This window comes from Pteropus medius, unplaced genomic scaffold (assembly GCF_902729225.1).
Source record: "Pteropus medius unplaced genomic scaffold, Ma_sr-lr_union100, whole genome shotgun sequence".
Taxonomy (NCBI): domain Eukaryota; kingdom Metazoa; phylum Chordata; class Mammalia; order Chiroptera; family Pteropodidae; genus Pteropus; species Pteropus medius.
In genome coordinates this window covers 28857855-28885635 of record NW_024340696.1, presented here as the reverse complement: position 1 = coordinate 28885635, position 27781 = coordinate 28857855, and the positions used below count along the sequence as shown (strand labels likewise).

At 36.5% G+C, this 27781-nt stretch overlaps 1 protein-coding gene and 1 long non-coding RNA gene across 5 annotated transcripts in view; one reads left to right on the top strand and one right to left on the bottom strand.

The window, feature by feature from the left end:
- The first annotated feature begins 10 nt into the window (after positions 1–10).
- On the top strand, positions 11–27663 carry LOC120608580 (uncharacterized). 4 transcript variants are annotated; one of them, XR_005654442.1, is made up of 4 exons: positions 15–166; positions 15531–17543; positions 18927–19017; positions 27312–27663. It is a non-coding gene; the product is annotated as an uncharacterized LOC120608580 (long non-coding RNA). The 4 variants fall into 4 exon arrangements; XR_005654439.1 differs by lacking the exon at positions 27312–27663 and having other exon boundaries at positions 18927–20768; XR_005654434.1 differs by lacking the exon at positions 27312–27663 and having other exon boundaries at positions 11–166; positions 15531–20768.
- SLC16A10 (solute carrier family 16 member 10) overlaps positions 16999–27781 on the bottom strand; it is a 96087-nt gene continuing 85304 nt past the window's right edge. The window contains exons 5-6 of the mRNA XM_039870499.1: positions 21304–21532; positions 16999–19061 (exon numbers count right to left, since the gene is read on the bottom strand). Of these exons, the coding sequence (XP_039726433.1) occupies positions 18874–19061; positions 21304–21532 (417 nt within the window). The 3' untranslated portion in view covers positions 16999–18873. The remainder of the gene's footprint in view (positions 19062–21303; positions 21533–27781) is intronic.

Genomic DNA, 27781 nt, shown 5'->3' with positions numbered 1-27781 from the left:
CAGGGACGAGCTAGAAACCGGAAGTTGATATGGTTGCCTGGGAGACTTGACGTCGGGCTTCGACTTCGGTCAGCATCACGCATAGGTGACCCCACAGAGGCTTGCGGGCTGGCGCCCCGTGGTGGAGCCAGCTGAAGCTACAGCCTGGGACCGGACGAATCACGAGGTAATATGTGCCCGACCAGTTATCAGAAATACGGGCCATATCAAGGTATAGCTTCGCGTCTGCCCCCCGGGGAGTAAAGGGAGCCCGAAGGCCAGTCTCTTATACAACTTTCTAAAATTCTTGCCCTCTTTTGAGATCTGTCGTATATGGATCTGTAGCTCATCTGTCACTTAACATTTGTTGAATCTCACAGGTAAGCTTCCATGTGTATTTCATTTATTCCTCATAACGACACAGTAAATTCCATATTATCTTCGTTTTACAAGTAGGAGGATTAAGTTATAGAGAATAAGTAGCAATTTGCCCAGTGTCAGAGAGCAAATCAGTGGCTGTACATGAACAGTAGTGTAACAATAGCTCATGGAAGAAATCTGGAACCAAAGCTGTGGTTTTAAGCTCACTCTCTCCCCTGCAAATAATTCTGTTGTTGTAAGGAAGTGGAGCAGGGTATCGATTTGCAGAATCTCTGAGTAAAGTTATGCCAGCCGAGAAGGAAATGCCTTCTTCATCCGATTCCAGCTTTATGCTTCCTTTGGCTCTTTGACCAAACAGACCACAGCCTCAAGATGTGTAAATATTTGTCTTTATCGTCTGAAATATTCTTTTCCACCTGATTCTTTCTCATCCACTTAGGCTCCCAGACTACAAACCTGAGTCTCATTATCATTTCCCTTGAAACCCATCTCTCCACCCCCATCCACTTGGTCATTAATCCCTTCCCAATTTACTCCAGAAAGTACAGATGCTATGATTTAAGAGAACCTGTTTTAGAATTCAAAATCAGGAAAGGTCTCTTTGAGAAAAGTTTGGTATAGTTAAAACAAAAGGTGTATATATTAAAGAGAATAGAAAATGATACAGGAGAGGTAGGTTAGGTGCTAATTATAAAGGGTGTTTTATGCCATACAATGGAGTTTGGACTTAAGCAACGTACTTCTCCTGGCACACTGAGATTTGATGAAATCAAAAATATTTTGTGGGAATTCAAGCTTCAGAGTATTTCATCTTTATCATCTAAAACTGAACCCATCTTTTTCGTCAATATATATGCTCCTACTCTCTGATTTTCCATGCTGGTACCACCAGCCACCCAGTCATCTCTATAAGGAATCTGAGGTCCTCCCTTAATGCTTCCTTCTTTTTCTCTCCTTAGTTTATCACGAAGTCCTGCCAGTTTGACTTCTATAGATATTTCTAATGTCAGGCCTCTAATCTATACTATTATCACAGACGACTTTTAAAATTTTCATCCCTAAGTATCTAACCAAAATGAAAATCTCTTACATAAAACCTTTCAACTCCTCCTTGAGAGTAAAATCCAGCTTCATCTGCTGCTTCCCACCTCTCCAGCTTAATCTCTTGCTGTCCCTATCTCATTTACATTCCAGCCTCAGAATTGTTCTTCACACACCTCATGTTATTTCTTACTTCTTTACCTTTGATCATAATAATATGATCTCAGTTCAGTTTTTAAAATCCCTCTGTCTAAAATGCCTCCTTTCTCTTTTACCTGCTGTGGCAGAAGCAGCTAGCTATTCATCAAAATCTATTTACCTTTTCTTCCTAAGCGATAGTTATAACCCAGTGCATGACTGTCTCACACCATTACATTTTCAGGCTGAATTTGCAATTAGGAATGCCAATAGAATGTGAGGGACCTTAAAACACTGGAGGTTCTGCCATCTTAAAACTTCCTTACCTGGAACCTGGACATAGATGGAATTTCAACCATGTACTTAATGACAAAGCCCTAGAACACTGCAGACCCATAAAATGGAAGGAGCCTGGGTCCCTGAATGATGTGTGGAGCAGAGCTACCCTGTCGACCTGGAATGCTTCCCTCTGAAAAATCTGTTTTTTAAAAGACAGAATTTTCATTACAGTAGCTTAGTCTTACCTAATAGCACCTGTCTTATTCCAGCCTGTCTTTCAATAATCATACCTATTTTAAAGACTTTAAGAGAAAAAAATAGTCTTTTATAATGTACCTAAATCATTACATTTTCAGTTGCTCTTCCTTCATTCCTGAACATCCAGGTTTCCCTTTGGTATCCTTTCCCTTCATTGTAAAGAACTTCCTACAGTATTTCTGTTTGGGCAGGTCAGCTCACAAATAGCTAAGTTTTCTTTCATCTAAGAATATGTTCATTTTACCTTAAGTCCTGAAAATATTTTCACTGGATAAAGGCTTCTGAGTTCACAATTCTTTTATTTCAACACTTAAAGCTGTTATTGCATTGTCTTCTGGCCACCCTAGACTCTGCAGTCATTCAAGTTGTTGCTCTTCTCTGTGTGATATTTCATTTTTCTCCAGCTGCTTTCAAGATCTTTTTCCTTATCTTTGGCTTATAGCAGTTTGATTTTAAAGTTTCTGTTTCTAGGCACGGTGTTCTTTGAATTTAACTGTTTCATTTCATCAAGCTTCTGGAATCTATAAGTATAGGTCTTTCACCAAATTTTGGAAGTTTTCAGCCATTACTTTTTCAAAGAATTTTTCTGCCTCAATCTCTTTCTTCTCTCTTTCTGGGACTCTAATGACTTGTATGTTAGACCTTTTGATTTTGTCACACAGGTCTGTGATGCTCATATGTTCTATTTTTCCCCCCTCTGCTCTTTGTTTTGGGTAATTTCTTGATTCATCTATCTTCAAGTTCACTGCTTCTTTCTTTCATCATCTCCATTTTGCTATTGCACCTATCCAGTGAATTTTTATATTTCAGATATTTCAGATAGTGTACTTTTCAGTTTGAAATTTCCAATTGTTTTTTTTTCTTCATAGTTTATTTCTCTGCTGAAAATGTCTATTTTTACATTTATCTCAAAGGTGTTTATCTTCTGGAACATATAATAGCTGCTCTAAAGTCTTTGCCTGAAAATTGCAACATCCGCATTGTCTCAGGGTTGGTATTTGTTAATTGTCTTTTCCATTGGGATTTGGTCACATTTTCCTGGTTCTTTGTATGACAGATAATTTTCTCTTATATCCTGGACATTGTGATTGTTACATTGTGCAGACTCTGGATCCTGTTAAAATCCTCCTCTGGAGAATGTATGTTTGTTTAAGCAGTCAATCAGCCTGGTTAGGTTCACATTGCAAGTTTTGTATTGCCTTCTGTTGGTGATGGTTTCAATCTCAGTTCAGTTTTTAAAGCCTCTGCATGCTGCTATGGCTCTGTCCTGAACATGTACCACTCAGAGGTTAATCTGAGTCTTAGGCCATGGTTTGACTCATAGCTCAGTTGCCAAAGCCTTGTTAGGCTGCTTTGGGTCTCTTGCATACAAGTGCAACCCGGAAGTGAACCCAAGACTTGTGTGGTTCATAAATCAGGGACCACCTTCTCTAGCTCTCACCTCTCTTCCCCACCCTGTCCCACTCATTTTCCAACTCACAAAGGCTCCTTTTCTCAGTTCTCTGGACCAGAAAGATGGGGTTTCTGTCAGTTTTTAGCTAAATTTGCTGCCAAACAGTCCCCAAATGGGGTCTCTTCTTCAGACAAAGCCGTAAGAAAAAAAAAAGTCAGGAAACTTATTCCCTTGCAGGTTTCTTTTCTAAGTTTTGACCTCTCTTCACAACCTTTATTTACTTTTCAGAGCCCTCAGGTAGTTGCTATTTGTGTTTTGTCATGAGTTTTTAGTTGTAATCAGAAGGAAATATGGGTTAGTGTAGGCTTATGGTGCCAAAGCTGAACTAGAAATAGTCCTACCTATATTTTGAGCATGAGCATAGATGTTACTTCCTCAAGGAAGCCTTTTCCAACCCTCTTCTTGGTCTTGACGCTGTTTTACTTTCTCTCCTTAGTACTAATAGTCCACTTACTTTCATATAGAATTTTTCTATTTATATGCCCTCTTTCCTACAATACTGAGAGTGCCAGAAAGGAAGGTGCAGTGTCTCATTTATCCTTTATCATAGTGCCTAGCACATAGTGGGTCTTTCGTGTTTGTTGAATGTAGTAGACTTTCTCTGAACACCTTAATGAAAAAAATCTGAATTCCTGTGTAGTTGTGCTACTCCTAAGTTATCTCACATTGTAGCTTGAATTATAGTTATTTTAGCAATTAAGTTTACTTCCCAGGTAGATTGTAAGCTCAATGAGATAGAGATGATAGGTCTTATGTTTCTATCTCCCCTGTAGCATTGTAACATATACCTAATAAATATTACTTAACTGAATTTTGAGGTTCTGTAAACTAATTTTAAAATTAAATGTTTTAATTCACACTGATTAAACTTCAAAAACATCTTCTCTAAATGGAAAGATCTACTTTATAATTCTCCCCACTTCACTCCGGAAAGCGGCAGGACACTTTTTTCAGTTGCCTCCAGAGGTCACTCATCACCACTCTTTAAAAAAACTGGGGGTGATTAAAATAGGATATTACTTCATGCAGGCTTCTCTTTAGGCCAGTAGTGAGGGTAATTATTTTTCGTGAGACAATTCAAGAGAAATAAAAATGTTTATAGGCCATTTTTTTTAATTGAAAATAAATATAGCTTTATTGATTACTGTTACTGGTCCAAGGTCCATGGGCCCGATGCTTCAAAAGGCCAAAATGCAAAATGTCTGACTTTGGAGTAAGGAAATGTTTATTAATTAAGAAGGCGCCAATGGAGAAGATGGAAACCCAAATAGTACCTCAACTCCATTTTAAGAAAGTACAGACTTTTTTTTGTGTTAAGGGAAGGGGAAATGGGAGGGGCAAGAAGTGATTGACCACAGCAGATATCTGGGTGCCAGCAAAGATCCAAGGAAGTTTGTGCTCGTTGATATGAGTCCAGTCACCAGGCTCTTCAGATCTTTGATAAACAATATATACTTCTCTTTTATCCTCAAGGGAGGCACTTTCTGGTAAGAGATTGTTTTTATAAAACTCAAGCAAGCAGAATTCCTCTAATGGTTTGCATGTCTATATGCAAGACAAAGCACAAGATATTAGCAAGAAGGCCCTTGGAACAAAGCAGGCTTGAACAAGATGGAGTCTGAGAGGCCAAGCATTCACTGTTACATTACCTTGAAAAAATGGATATTTTACAACCTATATGGCAATTTATCTAAAAGGAAAATATCTGAATCTTAGTCTCTAACATGGTATTATCTTGGCATATTTGTGAAATGGCAACAAGAAGGTGGATTTTTTATCTTTCACCTTGAAATTTTACTTTGGGTGGGAGCAAGAAGTTGGAGAGATCATGCTTGAGGACTGCACATTACTGTTAGGGCCTATTTAATCTCTGTTCACTGGAGGGACCATCCTTTTATCAAATAATGTCTAATTAGTGCTTAAAGCACACCATGGAAAAACTAGGTATGGTAACTTTTTATCAGTATACTGTATGATCATTCCTTAACCTCATTGTTAAAAACCAAATCTATTAAAACCAACTCTCACAAAGATTTAATTTGAGTAAGATAACTTTTATGTTTGTGCTATGTACTTTGAAAAGTTAGAAATAATATTGAAAGGATCTCACACCAGTGACGGCTTGATGGTTTAATTTTTTATCCTATCGATGCAGGACAGGGTAAATTTCTCTGAGTGGGAGGAGACCAAGCCCTGAACTGAGAGAAGAAGAGAGTCCTTTGACAGAGGAGATAGAAAGAATTCAACATATACGAGAAAGTTAGAGTCAAAAGGAAAGTTTATTAGAAAAGAGTAACACTCCACAGAGTGTGATCTCTCAGAGGCAGAGAGTGAGAGAACCTGTTTATATATCAGTTTATATATCATTCTTTAGTTCCCATTTCCTTTGATATAGGCATACAGTAAGGAAGGGGAAAGGGTAGTATACTGCCCAAAAGGCATGCTGGCAGTTCCCAGCCTTTAATCCTCCATTGGTCCCAAGGTTTTAGCCATAGAGAATGAACGATTTTATTTATGTAAGGCAGCCACTGAAAGACTCTTTTGTTCCTGTTTCTTCTTCCACAGGTGTAGGGAAATGGGTTGTTAGCAATCCCAGTAGAAATCTTCCTTTGTTCTGAAAGAGTCCTTCTGGCCTGGTAGCAGGGCTGATCAGCATATTGTAGTCTCTGAATGTAGCTTGATTACCATTTTAATTCTCTTGCCTCCTCCCTACATTACTATTAAAAATAAAAACTTACTGATTTTAAAGTAATTTTTTTTTTTAAAAAAAACATAAATTTAGAATTTTCATTAACTGGATTCATTGTAACATTTAAGACTATAGGACTCTGACTCTACCATCATACTGGTCTCCTGTGCTGTACTGATCAATAAAATCTTTGCTGTGCTGTACTATTATTAGCCAAAATCAGCTTATCAAGAGAATAAAAACAAAGCAACCAAAAGTGAGAGCATGGCTACTGTAGGCTCTGCAGAAAACAAAAATAGACTAACATTACTTAAAGCAGTAAGTGCTTCAGAAGCTGTTAGACTCATCTGCATAAAAAAGGACCACTTTAGGTACTCTGTAAGCAATATGATCTTCCTCCAGTTGTACACAGAGGAGGCCACTTATCCAGAGCTAGATACTGCTTTGCCCTGGAACAAAGGAAAAGCTGGAAAGTAAAGATGGCTTTTAGCCATTCTTGTTTGATCACAGCCATCTATTACCACACTTGATACTACCTGCTTGGAAAATGTCCAAAACTTTTGTAGAAATCCCTACAATAACAATGACTGTTGTGTTGCTAAACTAGGAACAAACACAAATAACAGTATTTCTTTTTAATTTAAGCCCACCTTTAGTCATTAGTTATTAAATACCTATGTGCCAGGCATTGTTCTAACAGTGCCTAACAGTAAAAAAAAAAAAAAAGAAAGAAAGAAAAATTCCGTTGTTCATGGACTAAACAAAGAACAAATGCATTTGTGATATGATGTCAGATAGTGATAAGTACTCTAAAGAAAACTAAAGCAGAATAAAATAGAGTGATGGAAGGGGGTTAACTTAAGGTAGTGTTAAGGAAGGCTCCTGTGAGTGACATTTGAACAGGACCCTAATTGAAGTGAGGAAGAGCATTCCAGAGAGAACAGCTGGTGCAAGGATCCAACAGCAGGAGTCAGCTCGGTGTGTTGGAGAAATGAAAACAGCCAGAGTAGCTGGAGCATTATGAATGAAGGGAACGTTGGTAGAAAATGAGGACAGAGCAAGCAGCATTCCTGATTATAAAGGCCTAATGTTAAGAATTTTCTGGATATGTTGGAATAATACAACAGAGAGGGACAGATTAGAAAGAGAGAACAGAGATCTAATTAGGAGGTTGTTTGATTAGATCAGATTTGTATATGTATGATACTGAACAGATCTGGGAAATATATTGAAGATAAAAATGATATTTGTTAATGGACTGAGTGTATAAGAGAAAGAATATTTAAAAAAAATGACTTTAAGGATTTTGATGTATGTCAAAGAAAACCCAGAGCTAGGTAGTAGTTAACAGTAGTTAAAGCCATAAAAATAGATTTTACTCAGGAACTATGTAGTAGGGGAAAGGAGACCTCAGCATAGAACTGGGCTCAGTTTTGAAGAGAGAAAATGTGGGAATTTAGAGCCAAGGAGCAGGATTGAGAGGGGGCAGTCAGCGGATAGAAAATTATTAAGAAGAGATATCAAGGAGAGATTCTGGCTTAACCAACCTAGCTGCACTGGCTGAGTTCTCTAGAGGAATGTTCCCTGGATAGAAGAAATCCATATGCTAATGTTGACAAGTTTGGAAACCATTAATTTAGTCGATAAATAATTATTGAGCACCTTTCTATGTCAGGCACTTTTCTAAATGTTAGAGATAAAATGATAGGCTAAAAACTTACAGTCTAGTGAAGAAGCCAGACAATAAACAAGATAAATAAAATATGTAGTATGCTGGTGGTAACTGATAGCTAAGAAGAAAAAACTAATTTGGGAAGGGGAATATGAAGTGTCATGGGGATCAAGTTAGGGAAGGCCTCACAGAGACTTTTGAGTAAAGCCCTGAAAGATGTGACAGAGCGATCCAGGTGGAAAGCTGCAGGAAAAGCAGCCCAGGCAAGGAAGGGTAGCAGTGCCAGGATGGAAGTGGAACAAGGTAGATTGGATCAGGAAGAGCGAGTAGGAGACACAGTCAGAGATGAATAGAGACAGACAAACTGTTAAGCTCTGATGGTCGATAGAAGGGAGAAGAAGTTTTGAGAGAGAGAGAGGAAGAGAGGAGGAGAGAGGAGAGGAAGAGAGGAGAGGAGAAAAGGAAGGAGAGGAAAAGAAGGAGAAGAGAGGGAGGGAAGAGGGAGGGAAGAAGAGAGGGAGAGAGAGAGAAAGGGAAGGAGCAAGAGAGCGTGAGTGCTACAGGGATTCTGAGCAGGGAACTGATTTCATCTGACACGTTTTGAGAGGCTCTCTGTAGAGAATAGTCAGAGGGGAAACAAGGACAGAGAACAAAGAACAAGAGATCTGGATGGCTTGGATCAGAGTGGTAGCAGGTAGGGTAATGAGAAATGAGGAGAGATTCTGATATAATTTGGAAGTAGAGCCAGTAGGATTTGCTGGCAGACTAGAAGTGGATGTGAGAGGAGTTAAGAATAACTCCAGGTCCCTCTCAGTGCTTTTACTCTGTCTCTCTGTCTCTTGCACTGTCCCTCACCCTGAGAGGAGACCACACTCTGTGGAGTGTTACCAATTTTCTAATAAACTTTCCTTTTGTGACTCAAAAAAAAAAAAGAATAATTCCAAAGTTTTTGGTCTATACATCCAGAAAAATGAAGTTGTCTTTAATTGACATGAGGAGAACTGCAAAAGAGGCAAATTTAGGAGGGAATATCAGCAGCTCAGCTTTACGTATGTTAAGCTGAGAGATTCTTTTTTAGTTATCCAATCAGAAGTGTTAGGTTGGCAGTTAGATATAGCAGTCTGGAGTTTAAGGGAGAAGTATGTGTTCCATCAGCATCTAGGTAGTCATTCAGGTCATGAGATGGGATGAGATCACCTATGGAGTGAGTATAGATAGACGAGAGAAGGGGTTCAAAAACTAAGCCATTATGCACTCCCAATGTTTAGAGGTTAGGAGATCAGCAAGACACAGCAAAGCAGCTGAGAGGGAGTGGCTAGAAAGATTAGAAGAAAAACAGGTGGGTGTGTTGTACTGGAAGCCTGACTCAAGAGATCAGGAATTGATTCACTGTACTACATGCTGCTGCATGAACATTCACATAAAATGAGGCCTAAAAATGACTATTGGAATTACTGATGTGGAGGTCAGTGGTCATCTTGAGAAGGGCAGTTTCAGTGGAGTAGATTGAAAAGAGAATGGGAAGAATTAAATTGGAGAGTAAACAGATATTTATTCGAGTTTTTTTTTTTTTTCTTTTATAAGTGGATATAGGGAAATGAGGCAGTAGCTGCAAAGGGCATATGGGTTTGGAAAACATCTTCTTTCCCCCTGCCCCAAAATGAGAGAAATAGCATTTTATACATGCTGATGAAAATGATCCAATAGAGAGGAAAGAATTGATGATTCAAGAGAGAGAAGAGAGGGTTGAGGAAGCTAGAAGTGTCTATTGGTAGGGGGAGGGGCAACTAGTGAGCTGAATATTCAGAGAGCTGATTAAAGTTTTGCAGATCCCATGGTTAAGGGTTAGGAAACAAAGACTGAAGAGATCTGATAGAGACAGACTGGGAATTAGGAGGGAATGGAGGAGTCAGTAGGAGCATGATCTCAAAGTTGAAGAAGAGCAGGCCCAATGGAAGTGAGGAAGAGGGAATAAAGTGATAGGAAGCTGTGGTAAGAGAGAGGGATGTTAGTATCCAAAATTTCAAAGATGAAGCCGTTTCTAGACATGACAAGGTTCCAAATGTCACCATTAAATAAGTGTGAGTGGAAATAAAGTTGCTCCACATCAATGTTGAATGTTGGCCCAAAAGCCATTTGCTGGAGTAACTGATGGATATATGGGAATGACCAGGGAGGTCCACAGATAGCTGGGACAAGGACAGGTAAAAGGTGGTAGAGCTGGATGGAGTGAGCATGGGAGGCAGAGGGCGTAGCTATGAGACCACCATCATCTGAGGTAATGAGCTTCCTATCCCTGGAAGGGGTCAAGAGGACACTGGTGACTCTTGGGTTGAGGATTTAAGAAAGAACTCTTGAACTTAAAGTTCTAGGTTCACCCGTAGGAGACTATGAGAAAAAGATTTAAGAAAGAATTTTTGAACTTTAAAGTTCTAGGTTCACCTGTAGGAGACTATGAGAAGAGAACTTTAAATCCTAAAAGTCTGATACTGTGATGATTATTTGAGTTATGCCTCTAGAAAAATTGGTTTTCTGCATACATTAGAATTCTTTTTTTCCATAAAAATTATTTTTTCAGGAGAATTTTATCTTTCTCATGATCACTACCAATTTGTCATATCCATTCTCTCCCCGTTTTCTAAAAAAGCCCTCCAGTGGCCTGTATATTTTGGCATTTATGTGCAGGCATGTAAATAATTATCAGATTAAATGATATATTACAAATTCCACATTCTTAAGTTTAATGTAAAAAATCTCTTCAGTGCCATTAAACAAAAATAGTGATTTGCTCTGTAGTTAGGGATCATCAAATAATAAACATCCTCTGACTGTAGGTAATCCATAATAATGGGCTTGATTTTTAAAATTCCAGCCTGCTCGATCATCATCTAAAATTATCAGTGAGTAGGACGTCACCTAGTACCAGGTGAATTTAATAAGTATAATCAGTGTAACTGAAAGAAACAGTTATGTAAGTCAATTACAAAAAAAAAGAAAAAGAATATCAAATAGAAATAGAAATAGTTCTTGAAATGTCCGTGATCTTGGATCGTTTCTATCCGTTCTTTGTTTCAGAGAAATAGCAATGCTCAAACATACTTGGAATACATATATGCAGCCTAAAAAGCACACAGCTTTTTTATTTTATTCAACACAGACTTTCCTTCACTTTAGTAATTTTTTCTTCCTCCCTCTCCTCAGGAATTCTATAAATGTAATCACAAAGCCTTAGAGAAATTTGCTAAAATTTTTTTATTGCATTTACTGAGAATATATTATTGTTCCACAATAAAATGATCTTACTTTCCAAATTAGTACAAAGCTCTTAATTAAAAAGGTTTGGGTTATCTATATTAAATTGCACATTATAAAAATCAATTATAAATTCTATGCTTTAAAAAGAAACAAAATATTTTTAAAGGCACATACTAAAATACTGTATACTGATCAAGCTCAACATAATCATTTCACATGTGATCTATTTAAACAACTATTGTACCAAAACTGGCATCCTGTGTTTGTAGAGAAGCAGAGCTACACTGCGGTGTGCAGGGTGCTCTTGGAATAATGTGGTTTTGGTGTCTTAAATAAAGCATGTTTTTCCAACTTTGAAAATATGCGAAATAATTTAAAAATTACTTTTCAGATAAACATTTTCAGATAAACATTAATTTGGCATGAAAAAGGTCATATGATATATACTAGGAGATACTTAAAATATCCAAGCTTTCTCTTAATAATACTGCAGAGTTCAGTCTGTTGTAGCTATAACTTTCAGGGTAAAATAAACTGGTATTAGAACATACTGACAAAATGCAAATTTATTAAGCATTGTGCAATGTCTGTCCAATCTTACATTTCTCAAACCACAGTATAGTACAGTTATACCAGAAGCTATTATTAAAGGTATATTTAATCTCACCCTACTCTAACTTCTTATTAACAAGCTCCCATTCTCCCTTCCACATATAACTTATGTTAACAATAGGAGTTATCAAATAGTAACAGAGAATCCAGTAGTAAATTCTAAATGTATAGTCTAATTAGGAAAATTACAGTGTGTATCATTTTCCTAATTTATATTTATAAAATCCTTACAAATTAGAGCTAAGGCAAAGTCTATAAAGACAGCATGATTAAATAAAAGCCCGTGGTCCCCACTTATACTGAATCCTACTTATAGGTACATTAGAACTCAGAAACTCATATGGAATTTTGGGTGGAATTTTAGGTGAGTGTCACACAGCCACAACCATGATGCTGAGAGAGCCCTTGATAAACTATAGGTCTATGATTTGCCGACACTGACCAAGACATAGTCCTTACTAATTCAAATCTTTATGCTAAATCTGAAAGATGAATACTTTCAGTATGAACTTTTAAAAAAAATGTAACTCATTATCCAAGTTTTAAGATTGATGACTCCCACAACTCCAATTTTAGCCTGAAATATAGCTTAAAATATCTATTTAAACAAGCACAATAGAAAGTTGTGTGTATGTGTGTATACATACATACATACATACATACATACATATATATATATTTTTTTTTTCCTCCAATCTTTCTAGCCACTCCCTCTCAGCTGCTTTGCTGTGTCTTGCTGATCTCCTAACCTCTACACATTGAGAGTATATCGTGGCTTAGTTTTTGAACCCCTTCTCTAGTCTATCTATACTCACTCCCTAGGTGATGTCATCCTATCTCATGACTTGAATGGCTACCTAGATGCTGACAGAGCACATTCTTCTCTATGTGTATACACACATACACACAAATATATGACTATATTATAAAATACACAAATTTTTTTTCACATACCTTCGGAGTTCTAGAATACTTTGAACACCTAACTTTGTGTTGGAAACACAGGGTAATAACATTAAGTTTTCATTTGGTGATCATTTTCTTCTGAGTTTCATACTTTAAAGCCTATCTTTTAACAAAAAGTACATACCTCTAAGTAGATATTTGAACTCAATCATTGCTTTATAAGTGTTTTTTTTCTCAGATGTATATACAAAATGCAACATATATAATACTGCTGAATCTAACACTTCCTATTATATTACGTATATTTTAAAAGAAAAAAATTTTGAAAGGAACACAAAATTTTGCACCAATCGTGATCAAATACTGTCTGTTCATAGCCTGGAATCTAAATACAACACTCTTGATAACAAGCCCTCAGTCCCTGAAATAGTATTCCAATGTAGGCTGAATTATGAAAGGTACATTTACCCATTACTTTCTAGCATATTAGAACATACTACAGAGCTGGGGTCCCCTGTGAGGAACTGGGCCACACAGCAGGAGGTGAGCAAGCGATGCTTCATCTGTATTTACAGCTGCTCCCCAGCGCTAGCATCACTGCTTCAGCACCACCTCGGATCATCAGGCATTAGATTCTCAAAGGAGCACTGGTCCCTGGTGCCAAAAAGGTTGGGGACCACTGCTAGCAAACTACACTTAGGGAAGATCACAGTAGAAAATGTGTTTACACACGTTTAAAATATTTTTAAAATCCACTCTTTTACTGATAGATGCTGAAAAGTATCTGGTAAAGAATAAAAGTCATATATCAGAGGCTCCAAAATAGTATCACATACTGAATTTGATTTCTAAATGTTATTTTACATAGATAGTTCCTATCACTTACGTGCTTAGTGACCTTCAACTCCAAATTACTCTTCTTGCAGCACTCTTTGAAAGACTAGAAATATCTTTAATTAGATTGGGAACTTGTGGGTTAAATCTTACACTATTGCCACACTCAACAAAAGCATTTTCAAAAACTCCACTGAGACAAAAAAATCAGTAGGAAAGGGGAGCCTTTTACAGGAGTTTAACATGTAAGCTGTAATATTAAGGCACGAGCAAACAAGCTCTTGTCAGTGATCATCCATCTTTCTGCTAAAGAAAACACAAATGAAAACAAGATCTCATCATTAAGCTGCCAGTATAATTTGAAAAGCCACTGGTAAAGCATTTTAATAAGTGTTCATTATTATACATAGATTATAAATTTCTTCAGTTTTTTTCTTTTTAGATTATCCACAGGCCACATGAGTTAATATTCTTTTTTTGTTCCTTTTATATCCATTTATCAGAACAAAGCGTTTAAGCAATTTTACTAATATTTTGACCCTCTTAACAATTTGCATTCTCTTGCCTTTTAATCCGAGAATCACCATTAGCTTCCTTCTGATTAAACAAGGATTAAGTAAGGCTTTTAGTACTGAAAGCTGAGGTAGGTGGACTGTCATGATCAAGTATTTAGAAAGATTTCATTTCATTCCCAGTGTCTTTCTAACATATCAATAAAAAATTGAAATCTTATGTGTCATAAATGAGGTAGCCTCCTATATTATATCTGTCAAGAAAATAGTGCCATGGATTTCTGTGAAGGTACAGAGATCAAGATTATTAATGGTCATTATTTAAAAATTGATAATTTTAAAAAGGATAAGCTAAGTAAACCATGTCCCAAATTTCAAGGTTTCTTTGAGTGATTCAAAGATGTGGCATTGAATTATTTCATAGGTCTTTATTGTCCCGAGTCATCTGATGAGGTCTACATTTGTAATAGTTCAGTAATTGTGGTTATAAATTGTATGTAGGTTTCACATTTAGCTATGGGCATTTGACCCTTTATTCTTGAGAACTGTATCACTCTATAGTGTATTTATAAAACAAAGCATTATTCTTTGCCAACAAATAAAATGATAAACATGGCTGTGGCTATGAAATGATAGTGAGCCCAGAGCTGCCTGATATTGCTCTTCGCCTCATGATTCTTTGCCCTGAACCATTCTCAAACTCTGCTCTAGATGGTTCAAATTCCACTCTTTTTGTTTCCTTTATGCCAAATCATCAACACAAATCAGTGAGTATAATATGATCAGAATTCATGATTATCAGTAAAGTAGTAAATCTTCCTTCTATGGTGTGTTCTTATCCCACATTACCACATCACCATTATGAATGGCAAATTGTTCTTTTGTGTTAATTAAATGACAAGGCAAAAGGTTTGTGTTTTTAAAAATTAATTATTGATGATGCATTTTTCTACTAGCCAAGATACCACCTGTCTTTCAAATTAAAAAATAATATACATGTATAAAGAAAGTAATAAAATTTCACTTCCTTCTACTTTTGACACACTGGAAAAAAGCAACAATCTTTAAGACAGAAATTGTTCCTTAATGTTTATGACAGCAACAATGAACTTTTCAGTGTTAGAAATTTCCTAAAGAGTTTAAGTTTTAAATATGTACTTAAAATTTGTAGCTAATTAGTTTATATTTTCCATTGTGCCTCTAGACTCACTTTAAAGTGTGACTCAGCCTAAGGCAGGTTTAATAGGAACCACATTCGAGAGGCCCACTACATCCCAAGGCATCCTCCATGATGTACTCTCTGGACTAAGATTTGACAAAACTTTAAAGGAATGGGAAAATCAAAGTAAAAAATTATGCTCTCTGAAAATATATGCTAAGAACTTGACAATCTTTTCTCTCAAAGCATTTACCTTAAACATTTATAGAAAGTTTTATGTTAGCACAAAAGATGCCAATTACATGAAACTTATTACTTCCTCCCCAAATTTTAATCACATATTTAATTTTTTTCCATTGCAGATCATTAGAACTCTACAGTGAAGGCTAAGAGCAAGCTACTCTCCAGGTTACACAAAATTGAGTGGAGTTGCATCCTCTGAAAGTAGCCATTAGAACTAAGCAAGGATGTTGATGGACTCTTCAGCAGATATTTGAAGGAAAGAGGGAAGGAAAGGGGAAAAGAATGATAAGGATAAAGATAATATGAAAAGAGGAAATATATGTTTACAACTAAGTATACATTTACTCTAAAAGTGTCAGAAGTTGAAGCTAATAGCAAAGGTTTCTCCATACTTGGGCAGAGTCCATGTGATCATCTGCAAATATATATAAATAGATAATATGTGGTTCATGAAATGTTTCTATTTATGAATAGAATTGGAAGCTTAATGCAACCACTGGAATTTTCAGTGGAAATTACAAGTTTTGTAGTAGGGCTATAGACTAAGCATTGCAACTGTGATCAAAGAGATTTATAAATTTTGAATAAAGTATCAATAACCTGGGTGGTTTATTACTGAAATGGATGGATCTCAGTAATGTCCACTGCAATAAATTTAACCAAATGTTTCTGGAAGATTCTTAGGCATCGTTTACAGGCATATCTGATCCAGAGTTTTGTAAAGAGGAATACTAATTGCTCCCTTTCTTATGTTATTGTTGGCCTCAGATGCCAGAACCTTTTGAATGTGAGAATTTGCTGAGTCCTATTAGAATTAGGATGGCGAGATAGAGAGCAGAGTACTGACTATTCTTTTCCTCTCAAAAAATGGATTGAACAACGACGACAAAAAATTGTAGGCCCATCAGATCACTTCATTGCAATAGGAACGCTGATCAGATATTATAAAAGATGTACTTTGACAGAAAGATTCAAGTAATACTTCTTAGTCTAAAAGATATCTTTGTAGATATTAGTATTTTTCATTTTCTTTGTAGAACTTTTAGAACTTTAGACTTTTAGAACTCTTTGTACTAAACAACATATTACTAAATATGCATATTATGGAATTTAGCTTCTTTTTATACTTTTTAACTTTATATATAATAGCACAGTACTCTCCAGAAGAATCTATTATGGTGGAGCTTTTTTGGTGTTATAGATACGGTTTGCTTCATTCTATTAGACTGAAACAACATAGGCAAAATATATGTGTGCTATTCTGAGATCTAAGTTTTATTATAAATACTTAAGGAAAAACACTTTGGAGATCTTTACAGAGTAAATATTATTTTATAATTATTTCTGTAAAATTGGGAGTGGGGGGAAGGAAGTCTTAGGAGCCTACGTTAAAACCATAAAAAAAAAATTTTATAATGGCAGGTTTAACAATTGGTCTTAATTGTATGATTTTGCTGATCTCAAAAGCACTGATAATAATGAGGAAATGTTTTTATAACTGGACATGAATAAATGAAGAACCTGAAAATGTATTACACTGTCATTACTAAGTCATTTTATAAAATTTAAAATAACATGAAAGGGCAGTATGGTCAAATGTAAGGTTTTTATTTTTGTTTTTTTATGCAACAGACCTTTCCAGAAAACAAATAACCTAAGTCCCCTGAATATGAAATATGGAAATATTGGAAGTAGTAAGTTGCAACTCTGTGTATGCCACAGTAAGTTGATTAATGTCTTCACAATCAAAATTATTGAAAATCCTATTAAAAATAGATTCAACATTTAGTGTTTATACTTTGAACTTTCAAGGATGCAGATAAGAAAGCTGATACTGAAAGGAAAAGTTAGTGGGTTTTCTAGCTGTTTAACAGCCTCCTTTCCTTCCAGCCCACTGCATGCCCATCCCCACCTCCCATCAACAATAAATCTATATGCTTTCCAGGGATCTCCATCCTTAGGTAGAGACAAGGAATGAAAGGACTTTGCTTTTCAGAAACAATAGAAGCTGAGAAGTAAGTAGGGATATAATAGACTTTCTATCCTTACAGAGAATTTAGAAACAGATCCTGGAGGTGCTTTAGAAAAGGACATTTTCCCCAGGTGAACAAGCTATATCTGAGGAAGATCTAGTATGTATCTATATTTAGTATTTAAATATATTTTGCATATTATTAACTTTTAAAGACCTAAATGAGAAACAAAAATGTACTAACATATAACTTCAGGGATGAGGAAAGAGTTTGTTTTCTGCAGATGAGTCTGACTCGTGACATGATTTTGGTTTTAATTTTAGTTCCTTAAAACTCTTAACAGCTTTCTTACAATTGTCTGTGTATAAATAGGAAAAAAACACTGGGAATGTTAATGGGGAGTGCACTAGGATAAATACATACGAATGCAAGTTCCTGCCAGAAAGTTCTGGAAATGTAGGAGTTGTTTCTCTTTATAAGTGCTTTTAACCATTCAAGACCCATAAATTTCATAAACCAATTTGAGCACTTGTTTCTATCAGAAATAGATATTTCCTTCACAAAGACTTTTTTTTCCATTTGTGCCCTGAAACTGCAACTTGATAACATGCTCAATAAGACTGTTTAAATATCAAGTCCTAGTGCTAACAATTCAGAAGTCAGAAAAATTCTACGTTAAAATTGCTAGAGTATCTTTCATTCATTCTACTTTACTTTATTGTTACAATTTAAACAAATTCAGAAATTTGGGGTGTTTCTGGCTACTTTAAAACATACTGCAAACCCAAAGGGAACAAATGTAAATGAAAGAAATGCCTGACTTTTGAACTTCTCTGCCTTTATGAACAGGATCTTTTTCATCTCACATATGATATTGAATATATTGTTAGCATCTGCTCCAGGAAGGTCCCTGACACTAGAGCAAGTCAGAACTTAATTTCATAGCTTATTTAACAGCAGGCAAGCAACTTTAACATAACTTGAAGTTTAGGTAAATCTCACTTAAATTCTATAAAAAGTTTGCATATAACAGAAGAAATTAAAAGAGCTACCAGAACTAAAAACAGCATGTGAGACAACAAACAATATTTCCAGTCCTAAACAAACTGCAACCCTTTCAGTATAGCTTGAGGTATTTTTATATATTTGTAGAAGCTAAACAGCATTCACAGTTTCCAAAGTTGCTTTTACTGAGATAGCTTCAAATTCTCACAATATTTGACTTTCAGACATATTTTCATGTACCAGGGTCTTATGGAAATATCAGACAGCTTATTCAGTGGCAGAAAATGGTTCTTGTAGTAATAAGGGTTCTATTTCCCAATTATTGTGCTATTATTCTTAGGATGTGATTAAAAAAAATAAGAAATTTGCAATTCATATAAAAGGAAAACTTGCTTAAACTTCTGAAAGCAAGCCCAGTCTAGCGGAGGTATATAAGACATTAAATAACAGAGTCAAATTCTTTCTTATAGATTCCAGATGAGTTTTACAGTGGAGTGTTCTGGTTCTCCAGCATTTTCTCTGTCTTTTCTTCTCCAGTGGTTTTATGGACCTCTCTGTGCTTCTTACTATGGATCCATGGGATGAAACAAAGGACAGCACCTCCGACAAGGGGAGGAATTCCAGAGAGGTAGAATGCCACATTGTAGGAGTCCAGCTTGTCACGAAGTAACCCTGGGAAGGGAAAAAACTATCACCAGGAGAGTGTCATACTGATGGCCTAGCCCTAACCTAATTATTTCATTTCAGCAGGACTAGTTCAAACATCATCTCAGACTATTGGACATTTTTTAGGAAATGTGTGAAATATAAACCTTTTCTGATATGAGGAAGGAAAAGACCTCGTACCTTTAATCTTGTCACAGACTACAGGCCTCTGGGTTTTTATACCAAGATATCACATGGAAAAATATTTGCAACCAAGGTTTGGCTTTCTGAAAACCCCTCAGAGGCCATCTGGGGCGTTCTCACACTTGATGTGAAGGTGGACAGACCACCAAGCTGAAACTTCACATACACACCCCAAAATGTCTACATTTCAAACTTTTCCTGGCCTAGTTTTTATGCAATAACATGAAACTACTTAAAATTCAAAATCATGAAAAATTATAAATTTTATATAAATATAAGTTAGGAAGAAAAAGGTTGTTAAATACATTTTGAAAAGATACTAAGGTTTGTCAGCACATGAGAGGAAAATATATGACTCTGTGTGGCACCCTAATAGATCCTTGGGCTCTGCATCTGAAAACTGTTATTTAGAGTACTCCTTATATTTAATTTCTCTAACAAAATCCAAATTTTAATGGTTATCTTAGTGTTTTTAAACTTTTGTAACTTTTACTATATAATCTCAGTTATGTGAAATGTCCAGGGAGTACACTATACTGAATATCTGACTCTGTTGAGGGTTTGTCCAATTAAGTACCAACACATTTAAAAAAAAGTACATTCATTCTGGATAGAGACCTAAAATGTACTATGTATCTAAATATGTGATTTTCCTATCTTCTGAATCAGAATATTCCATATATAAATCTTTCATTGTTATGAACACTAATTAATATGTTTGGCTGTAATACCCGCAGAACTTACTGGTAAGCCGGGGGCTTACCTGCAGCCAGTTGCTGTGTTGTTCTGCCTGCTTTGGAAGTTTCCTGTTACCTCCTTTATTCTTGGTCTGTTATCAGTTACTTCTAGTAGCAAATATCATTCCTACTAAAGTGCTGCTTGTAATCTGTTGTGGACTTGGAGACCCTAAAATCTAAGTTTGTAAGGTGTAAAAATAATGTGACTAGCTGGAGAAAGGGGAAGGACTGAAGGGTTCTCCTACGAGAAGACTATGACCTTGAGAACTTAAATTTTATTTGGTCTGTGCAGTAGTGACTCTGCTTGCTTGATTCATGACTAGTTTCCCAATTGGCAAAGTTGCTATATATGTGTGGTTCTGGATATGAGAATGAATTGAGCTAACTTTAACTGAGCCTCTCACGTGCCATACACAGATGATAGTACATACATTTAAATTTTATAACTTTATCAAATTTTCTTATAATAATTCACACTGGCACCCAAGTAATACTGGACATGAGATATCTTTATACTATCAGAAAATTTCTAAAGGTGAAACTCACATAACATAAAATTAACCATTTTAGTGGCATTTAGTACATTCACTGTGTTGTGCAACTACCACCTATATCTAGTTCCAAAATATTTTCATCACACCAGAAGGAAACTCCATACCCATTAAGCAGTTACTCCTTAATCCTCCTTCCCTCCAACCCCTGGCAACCTATCACCACTCTGTTCTCTGTCCCTGCAGATTTACCTATTCTGGGTATTTCAAATAAATGGAATCATGCAACATGTGACATTTTATATTTGGCTTCTTCTCAAGATTCATCCACCTGGTAGCATGCCATACTACTTCATTCCTTTTTATGGCTGAATAATATTCCATTGTACGGCTATACCACATTTTGTTTATTCATCTGCTAATAGACTTTTGGGTTGTTTCCACTAAATGCTATTTTTCATTAACTGTTTCTCAGGGGAATATGATCTCTTATACAAAGTATACATATTTTGACAGAATCTTCATCTCTTTCTAAAAAGAAATAATGTTCCCATTCCTCCAAAAACACTGAGTGAAATTTAAGAATTATGAAAGCTTAAAGCCCAGTACTGTTACACATTTTATTAAGTGTTTTAGATAATAGTAAGGATAAGAGGGACTCCTCAGCAAACCTGTTTCAACATACCATCTACAGCTGGCCTTATTAAAAATATTACAGGTAAGGTACACACAAAAATGAAACACAGGTAACCAATAAATTATATTTTACATATAAATGAGACTTAGGACCTGTTGTAGAAAATGCTATGAATTTATTACTGGGGAATCATTACATACCTGCAATGGGTGGGCCCACAGTCATGGGTATAGACATGAATCCGAGCAGAAATCCAATTGCTTGGGAGACATCCTGGGCACCAACTAACTCAAAGGCAGTGGGGGCCATAATGGAAATGAAGCATCCATCGAAGAGGCCCATGATGAGACAGACAGCTATGAGGGCCCCAAAGACACTACACAGGGGAATCATCATGGACATCAGACCAATGAAGAAAAAGGAGACTACCTAGGACAGACACCACAATGTCAACTCTGCTTTCAGAAAAAGTGAATGTTACAATTACTGAGAAACATATTTAGGACTTTTAAGTAGCTGTTGGTAAGTTGCCTCCCTGGCCAGTTCACCTTGATTTTCATAACTGACTTCCATAATCATCTTCTCTGAGTTCCCCCAGCACTTTCTCGTATTTCCATTAAGAGACAAAGAGAAAAGAACTATTTTATATACTTACTTACTTTCCCTTCAAGCTTGTAAGCTCTTTGAGGTCAGAATCTGTAAAAGTCAACTTTGGACTAGATATTTATAAGGTTTAAGGATCATTCTTTAAGGTCAGTGCTCAATAAATATTTGTTCTTTGACTATCAGCCCAAATTCATTCATCAAACTTTTTTAATTTCACCTTTGAAATTATATATAATTTATTGATATTAGTCCTTTGCAAAATGAAACCTGCCAACAAGATGTGTTCTTCACATCATAGAGCTTTCAGTTTGGGGGTGATATAAGTTTTTAGATATTTAAATAATCAATTTAGAATATACTGCCTGCTAATATTCCAGACACAATGAGTACATTCAGACCAAGTTAGATTAAAATGAGTAACTATGGTATGATACATATTATATAAATATGCACTGAATTTTGATTATTCAGTACATGATTTGATATTATTACATAAATGATTTGATATATATTATGTAAATATGTACTGAATTTTGATTATTCAAATCCCAATTAAGTTTTGACTCTGTCATAGGAAATATGTGATACATAATATGTAATGAAAACAGTAAACACAGTCTACAATAACATCCTAAGAACTAATTTAGGTAATCCAATTTTATTATTTCATAGCATAGATCAGTATAATTATTATCTTCAAAGAGCATTTTCAAACATTATGTCTTTTGGTGATATATTGCAGAGGTACCCTACTTAAGTACCCCAGAGTTAAGATTGAGAAATATTTCGAGACATTAAACACTTTCATTTTAGAGTTAGAGAATAGTTAATAGAATCAAACACCTCATTTTGCCTGCCATTTGGAAGCTACTCTGCTATGTGAATAAAACCTGGTTCCTACCCTTGGGTTTGGGGAGATGAATACATAAATAAATGCACACGAAGTGTTCTAGATGTGATGTAACCAAAGTTATATATTTAAAGCATGGTGGGTATACAAAAAAAAAAAAAGAAGCAGACAATTCAATAACTTTTTTAGGCAAAGAAGTAATTAAAACTAGACAACTGACTAGTCTACAGAATGTTTTAAAAAGTATCAGGTGTTTTAAAAAGTATACAAATAATAGCAACTATTATTTATTTACTATGTATTAAATGTCAAGCATTGTTCTACGAATTTTGGATAGTGATCCTCATATTAACTTTATGAGGTGGATACTAATGTTATCCCCATTTTATGGATGAAGATAGTGATGCTCAGAGAGGTTTGGTAACATGCCCAGGTGGAGCACGGCCTGGAATCCAGGGTCTGTGTGGCCAGCAGCAGGGAGCTGATGGAACTGTTCCTAGAGGGTGCCCTGCAATGTCAGTGGGGATGGGGAGGGAGGGAGAGACCATATGAATCAGCTCTCTGGGTCACCATCTTCATCTGTTGTTTCTCCTAGGGCCCAGTAGGCACAGCTATGGCACACCAAGCTTGGTGGCCCATCTCAAGGCGGCCCTCACAACCTTAGTGTGCGTCAGGATCGCCACAGAGCTCCTGAAGATGCAGGGTGTGGGTGTGGGACCCAGGAACAGCAGTTTTCACCGTAACACAAGTGATCCACAGACCCCACAATAAGAAACCTGCTCTTGTAAAAGGTTTCAAACTCCAAGTTAGGTCTCTTTTTGATATCATCATACCACATAGCTGAGTAAATTTTTGTTCTTCATTACTAAAATGCGACTTTATGATAGAATTATAATTAGTTTAAGACTCTGAGTTGGCAATTTGTTTTTTGTTGGTTGTTTGTTTTTAACACCTACAGCACCTGGTCTTCCTAAGTATACTAACCAGGCCCGACCCTGCTTAGCTTCCAAGATCAGGCGAGATCAGGCACGTTCAGGGTGGCATGGCTGTAGCTGAGTTAGCTATTTGAAAAAAAAATGTCTGGCACTTCATGTATCCTAAAGAATGCAGTCTCCCCATTCTCCTGGTTTTTAAATTTTCTACTTAAATATCTTTTTTTCTAACCCAACCCAACTTCTAAGAAAGCATAATTTTTTAGCAAGAGTAATTACTGGGTTTGCAGACTGGTAGGCAGGAAGGAACTAAGACTCAGAGGGGCCAGGTTCTAGCTCTCTGTGATCTTGAGCAGCTAAAAAGATTTTCTGATGCTTCCTATCTATACAAGGAGATATAACAAGTATGTAAAGGTTTAAGGAGGTTTTTTTTAACCACAAAAACCCTAATATTCTTAATTATAGATATATTTTTAACTCTACTTACAAACATAAAAGGAGATAAACATGGAAAGTCATTTGACTCTTAGAAACATACCTATCATCACAAACTCTAGAAAATCTAGAATAAATCTTTAGGACATCATGGGGCCAGATACGAGTTTAGTTAAGAAAGCCATAGACCAAATATTCCCAACCACACCACTGTAATTATACTACCAGTGTTTGGCTAAGGGAAGAAAGAAATATATTTTTTCTTTGAATGTGTTTCCAGTCTTTTACTATTTTGTTCTCTTCCAAGATAAGAGAACCAGAGCGAACTGTTGAAAACCTAGCATACTACTTCGCACTAAGTCAATTTTGCTCAATAAACAAATGTTTGTTGGACCAATTTATGTAGCATAAGACTCAGGCACACTTTACTTTTGGTAGTTATCCTCATTTTTTAATCCACTTTAGGTCCCTTCAAATTTTTGTTCTTTGGTCAGTTTTGTAAGAAATCATTCACTTAGAGTTTCAAATTTATTACTATATATTTTGAGCGTATTTCTTCTTAATACTTAATCTGACTACAAATTCTCCTTTTCTCAATTCAAACTACATCAATTTGTATTCTCTCTTTTTCCATTATTTGACAAGAATTATTTAAATTTATTAGGTTTTAATAAGTCGTCTATATTTTAAATTGTTATTTCAAAGTAAAATTTCTTGTTTTTTAAGAATTGAGTTCATAGAGATTGACACATTTACTCTTTAGCATTTCTCAGAAAATAACTAGCTGATTCTACCTTACTTGTAGCTACAGTAGTGAGAAACAATGCACTTTCCCAGCAGGTGTCACTACACAAAATGTAGCTCAGTTAGGAGGTAAAAAAAAAAAGGCCACGCTGGTGAGGAGATACCTGTTCCTCACACGCAGGGATACTCAAGCCATGAGGAGCTCGTGCCAAGGTTGAGCAAACTGCTCACATAGGAAGTTAGGTATGTCCTTATCACCTCCCAAAATAAATATTGTCCCATATATCAAATATTGAGATGTAGATATTGGGCTCCAAAGTTTGAAAGGTGAATAAATTTAGTATTACATGCACTCTTTCTTTCCTCAAACACAGCAGCTCTGATTAGATTTAAAAAAGAGATTCAAAGGTCTCTAATTCTCTTCCAGGCCCTGGCACTGACATTTAATAAGGCATTGACAGTTGAGTTGTCTTTCTTGCTTCTGTTTCCTTAAAACCATCCAAAGAAATATCTTCTGTCATGACTCTAGGAGAATAACACCCTGCTTGAGTTAGTTATGTTACCTTTCCCATTTCTATCACAAAGAGAGCATTCTTGGAGAAATGTCAGTTTAACTTTTGCTCAGGAATCTAAGTACAGTTCAAGAGGAAAACTGAACTGTACCTGAATAAGCAGAAGGCCTTTTCAGAGGCAAATGCACAATTGGCCACAGTTAGATTCAAGTGTTCCTCTTATACATTCATTCGATATAAAGTTTCCAGACTTTTAGAGCCTCTGGCTAAGAACCCAGGGCAAAAATCAGTTGGCAGCAGAGGTCTGCTAGTCCATCACAAACTAACAGGAAGTGTTCAGGCCACAGCCGAGTGGCTAGCTTCTTCTAAAGACAGAAGCCACAGTACATGAGTACCATCATTTCTGCCTGATGGAGGAACTGTCCCCAGTGCCATAGCTTAGGGAAGAATAGAGGGCCTTATAGTCTTATTTCTTATGCCTGATATTGGGAATTGCTAAGTATTTGGATACTATTTTGGAAATAGCTTGTGTTGGTAAAGCATATACCCTTTATCCCAGGGTATCTTTAAGAAAATGGAACAAAAAACTGGGCAACACTGATCAATTCATTCTACCTCAACCAGAAGAGGAAGCTTACAGAAAAAGATGGATATGAAAGTGATTAATTTTTATAAATTACAACAAAATTTTCTAAATTACAAAAATAACTCTTAATGAAAACATTATTTACAAAATTCAAACCTTAGAAAAATGTATACAGTGGTATATGAAAGTCTGCCTTCAACCCCCTCCCACCTTCAACCCATGCCTACTTTCCTCGTCAAGAAAAACCACTCAACAATTTGGTTTGCATCCTCCTAGATCTTTCCTATGCACACACACGTTGTTTGGGTCTGTCTGCTTTACATACATGGGTATGATGTCCACACTTCAGTATGCCCATGTCACGAAGAAACAGACACAATGGGAAAGTGATCTAAATCCAAAGTTTTCAATTCTTTCATTACAGTTATAACTTCCAACCTTTGAAACATTCTCATACTTCTGAAACAGTTACATATTCAAGACACAAATCTATAGTAATTTAATGGTGACTAGAAAGATAAGCTTGTGAAGAAAGATGGTAAAAAGATACCAGAACACAGCCTTTGCTCTCCTACTAAAGTACACACACTGGGAACCTTTGCAAAGATTTTCTTGAACCATTCTTATTCTGTACAATGAGGTTCAGTCATCTCTTCACTCAGCATTTAAAATTATTATGCTGAAAATACCTGGAGCCTGAGACCTTAATGAAAGTTTAAATTCAGAACTCCTGAGCAAGAGTCATAAACTCTTTGTTACCTCTAGTTCAGGATAACCAGGTCTCCTTTCTTGAGACCCGTTCCAAATCAGGATCTGCCTCAGTATTTAATAGAATATTAAAACATAATAAAAGCAAGGGTTTATTAATCATCTACTGGGCTGGCACTTCATATATGCTGTCATTATGAATCCTCACCACAGCCGTCTGCCAGTTCTGGGGACAAATCAGTGGCAGCACTGGTATGCACTCATGTCTTACTTCAGAGCTTGTTTTTCTAGCCTGTAGCCTCCCAAACCCAAGATGCCTATGACCAGAAACCAGACCGTGTGCAAGGTTGTGAAGTGTGTTCTGTGCCCAGCTGCTACTCAGAACTGGCTGCAAGGGGACAAGGAAGGGAGAGAACTGTCACAGCCCCAAGAGGTTGGGATGTAACGAAAGCAGGGAGTGGATGTGTCTGAGAAAACACACCAAGAAAAGGGAGGTAAACAGCAAAAGCATTCCAACCGTTAAAGGCTGGGCCAAAAGGCAGACAGCCAGGAGGGAGAGAAGGAGGGGGAAAGAGGAATGAGCAAACAGAACTCGAGTTGGACGCAGCAGAGAAGAGCCAAGAACCAAAAACCACACCGAATGTTTGGGAGTCGGGGCGGGGAAGCCAGGAAAAGGGAGAGAGTGCAGAGGAGTGAGGTAAAGGAGCAAGTCCAATAGCCTGTGTGGGTGGGGCCCGTGCTGGCTCCTGCGCCACTGTGTTCACAAGATGGAGCCAATCGCTGGCTCCCAGAAACTACAGGACACACTGAAGGCCTTCTTCTTTCTCCTTCACAGGCCTCTCTGAAATGCAGTCATCTCACCTGTGACTCGGCATGTACTATCCAGTGCCACAAACACTGCACAACATTTGGATGAAAAAAAGACCTAAAAGAAGACCTAAAAGGTTGTGACGAACCTTTCATCTAAAATGAAATTACTTTGAACTCACTGCTGTGTGAGTGCAGACAAAACATGGGACGGGTTAGGAAAGTCTGTATTTTCTTTTGCAAATTACACGTATTATGTATTAAAATGTGCTCCCAAAATATTGTAAATAACCTGATTGACCTACCTATAGTGGGGAAATTTTTCAGAGGTTGCTATGGAGTAAAACATTGATGTATAAAATATACCGTGACTTCATCCAGTGTTGCACCTTATCTGGACCTCCATCATCTCTCACCTGGACCACTGTACTGGTCTCCTAACTGGTCTTCCTCCCCTCTTGCACTCCTGCTTCCCTACAGCAATCCATCCGCCACACA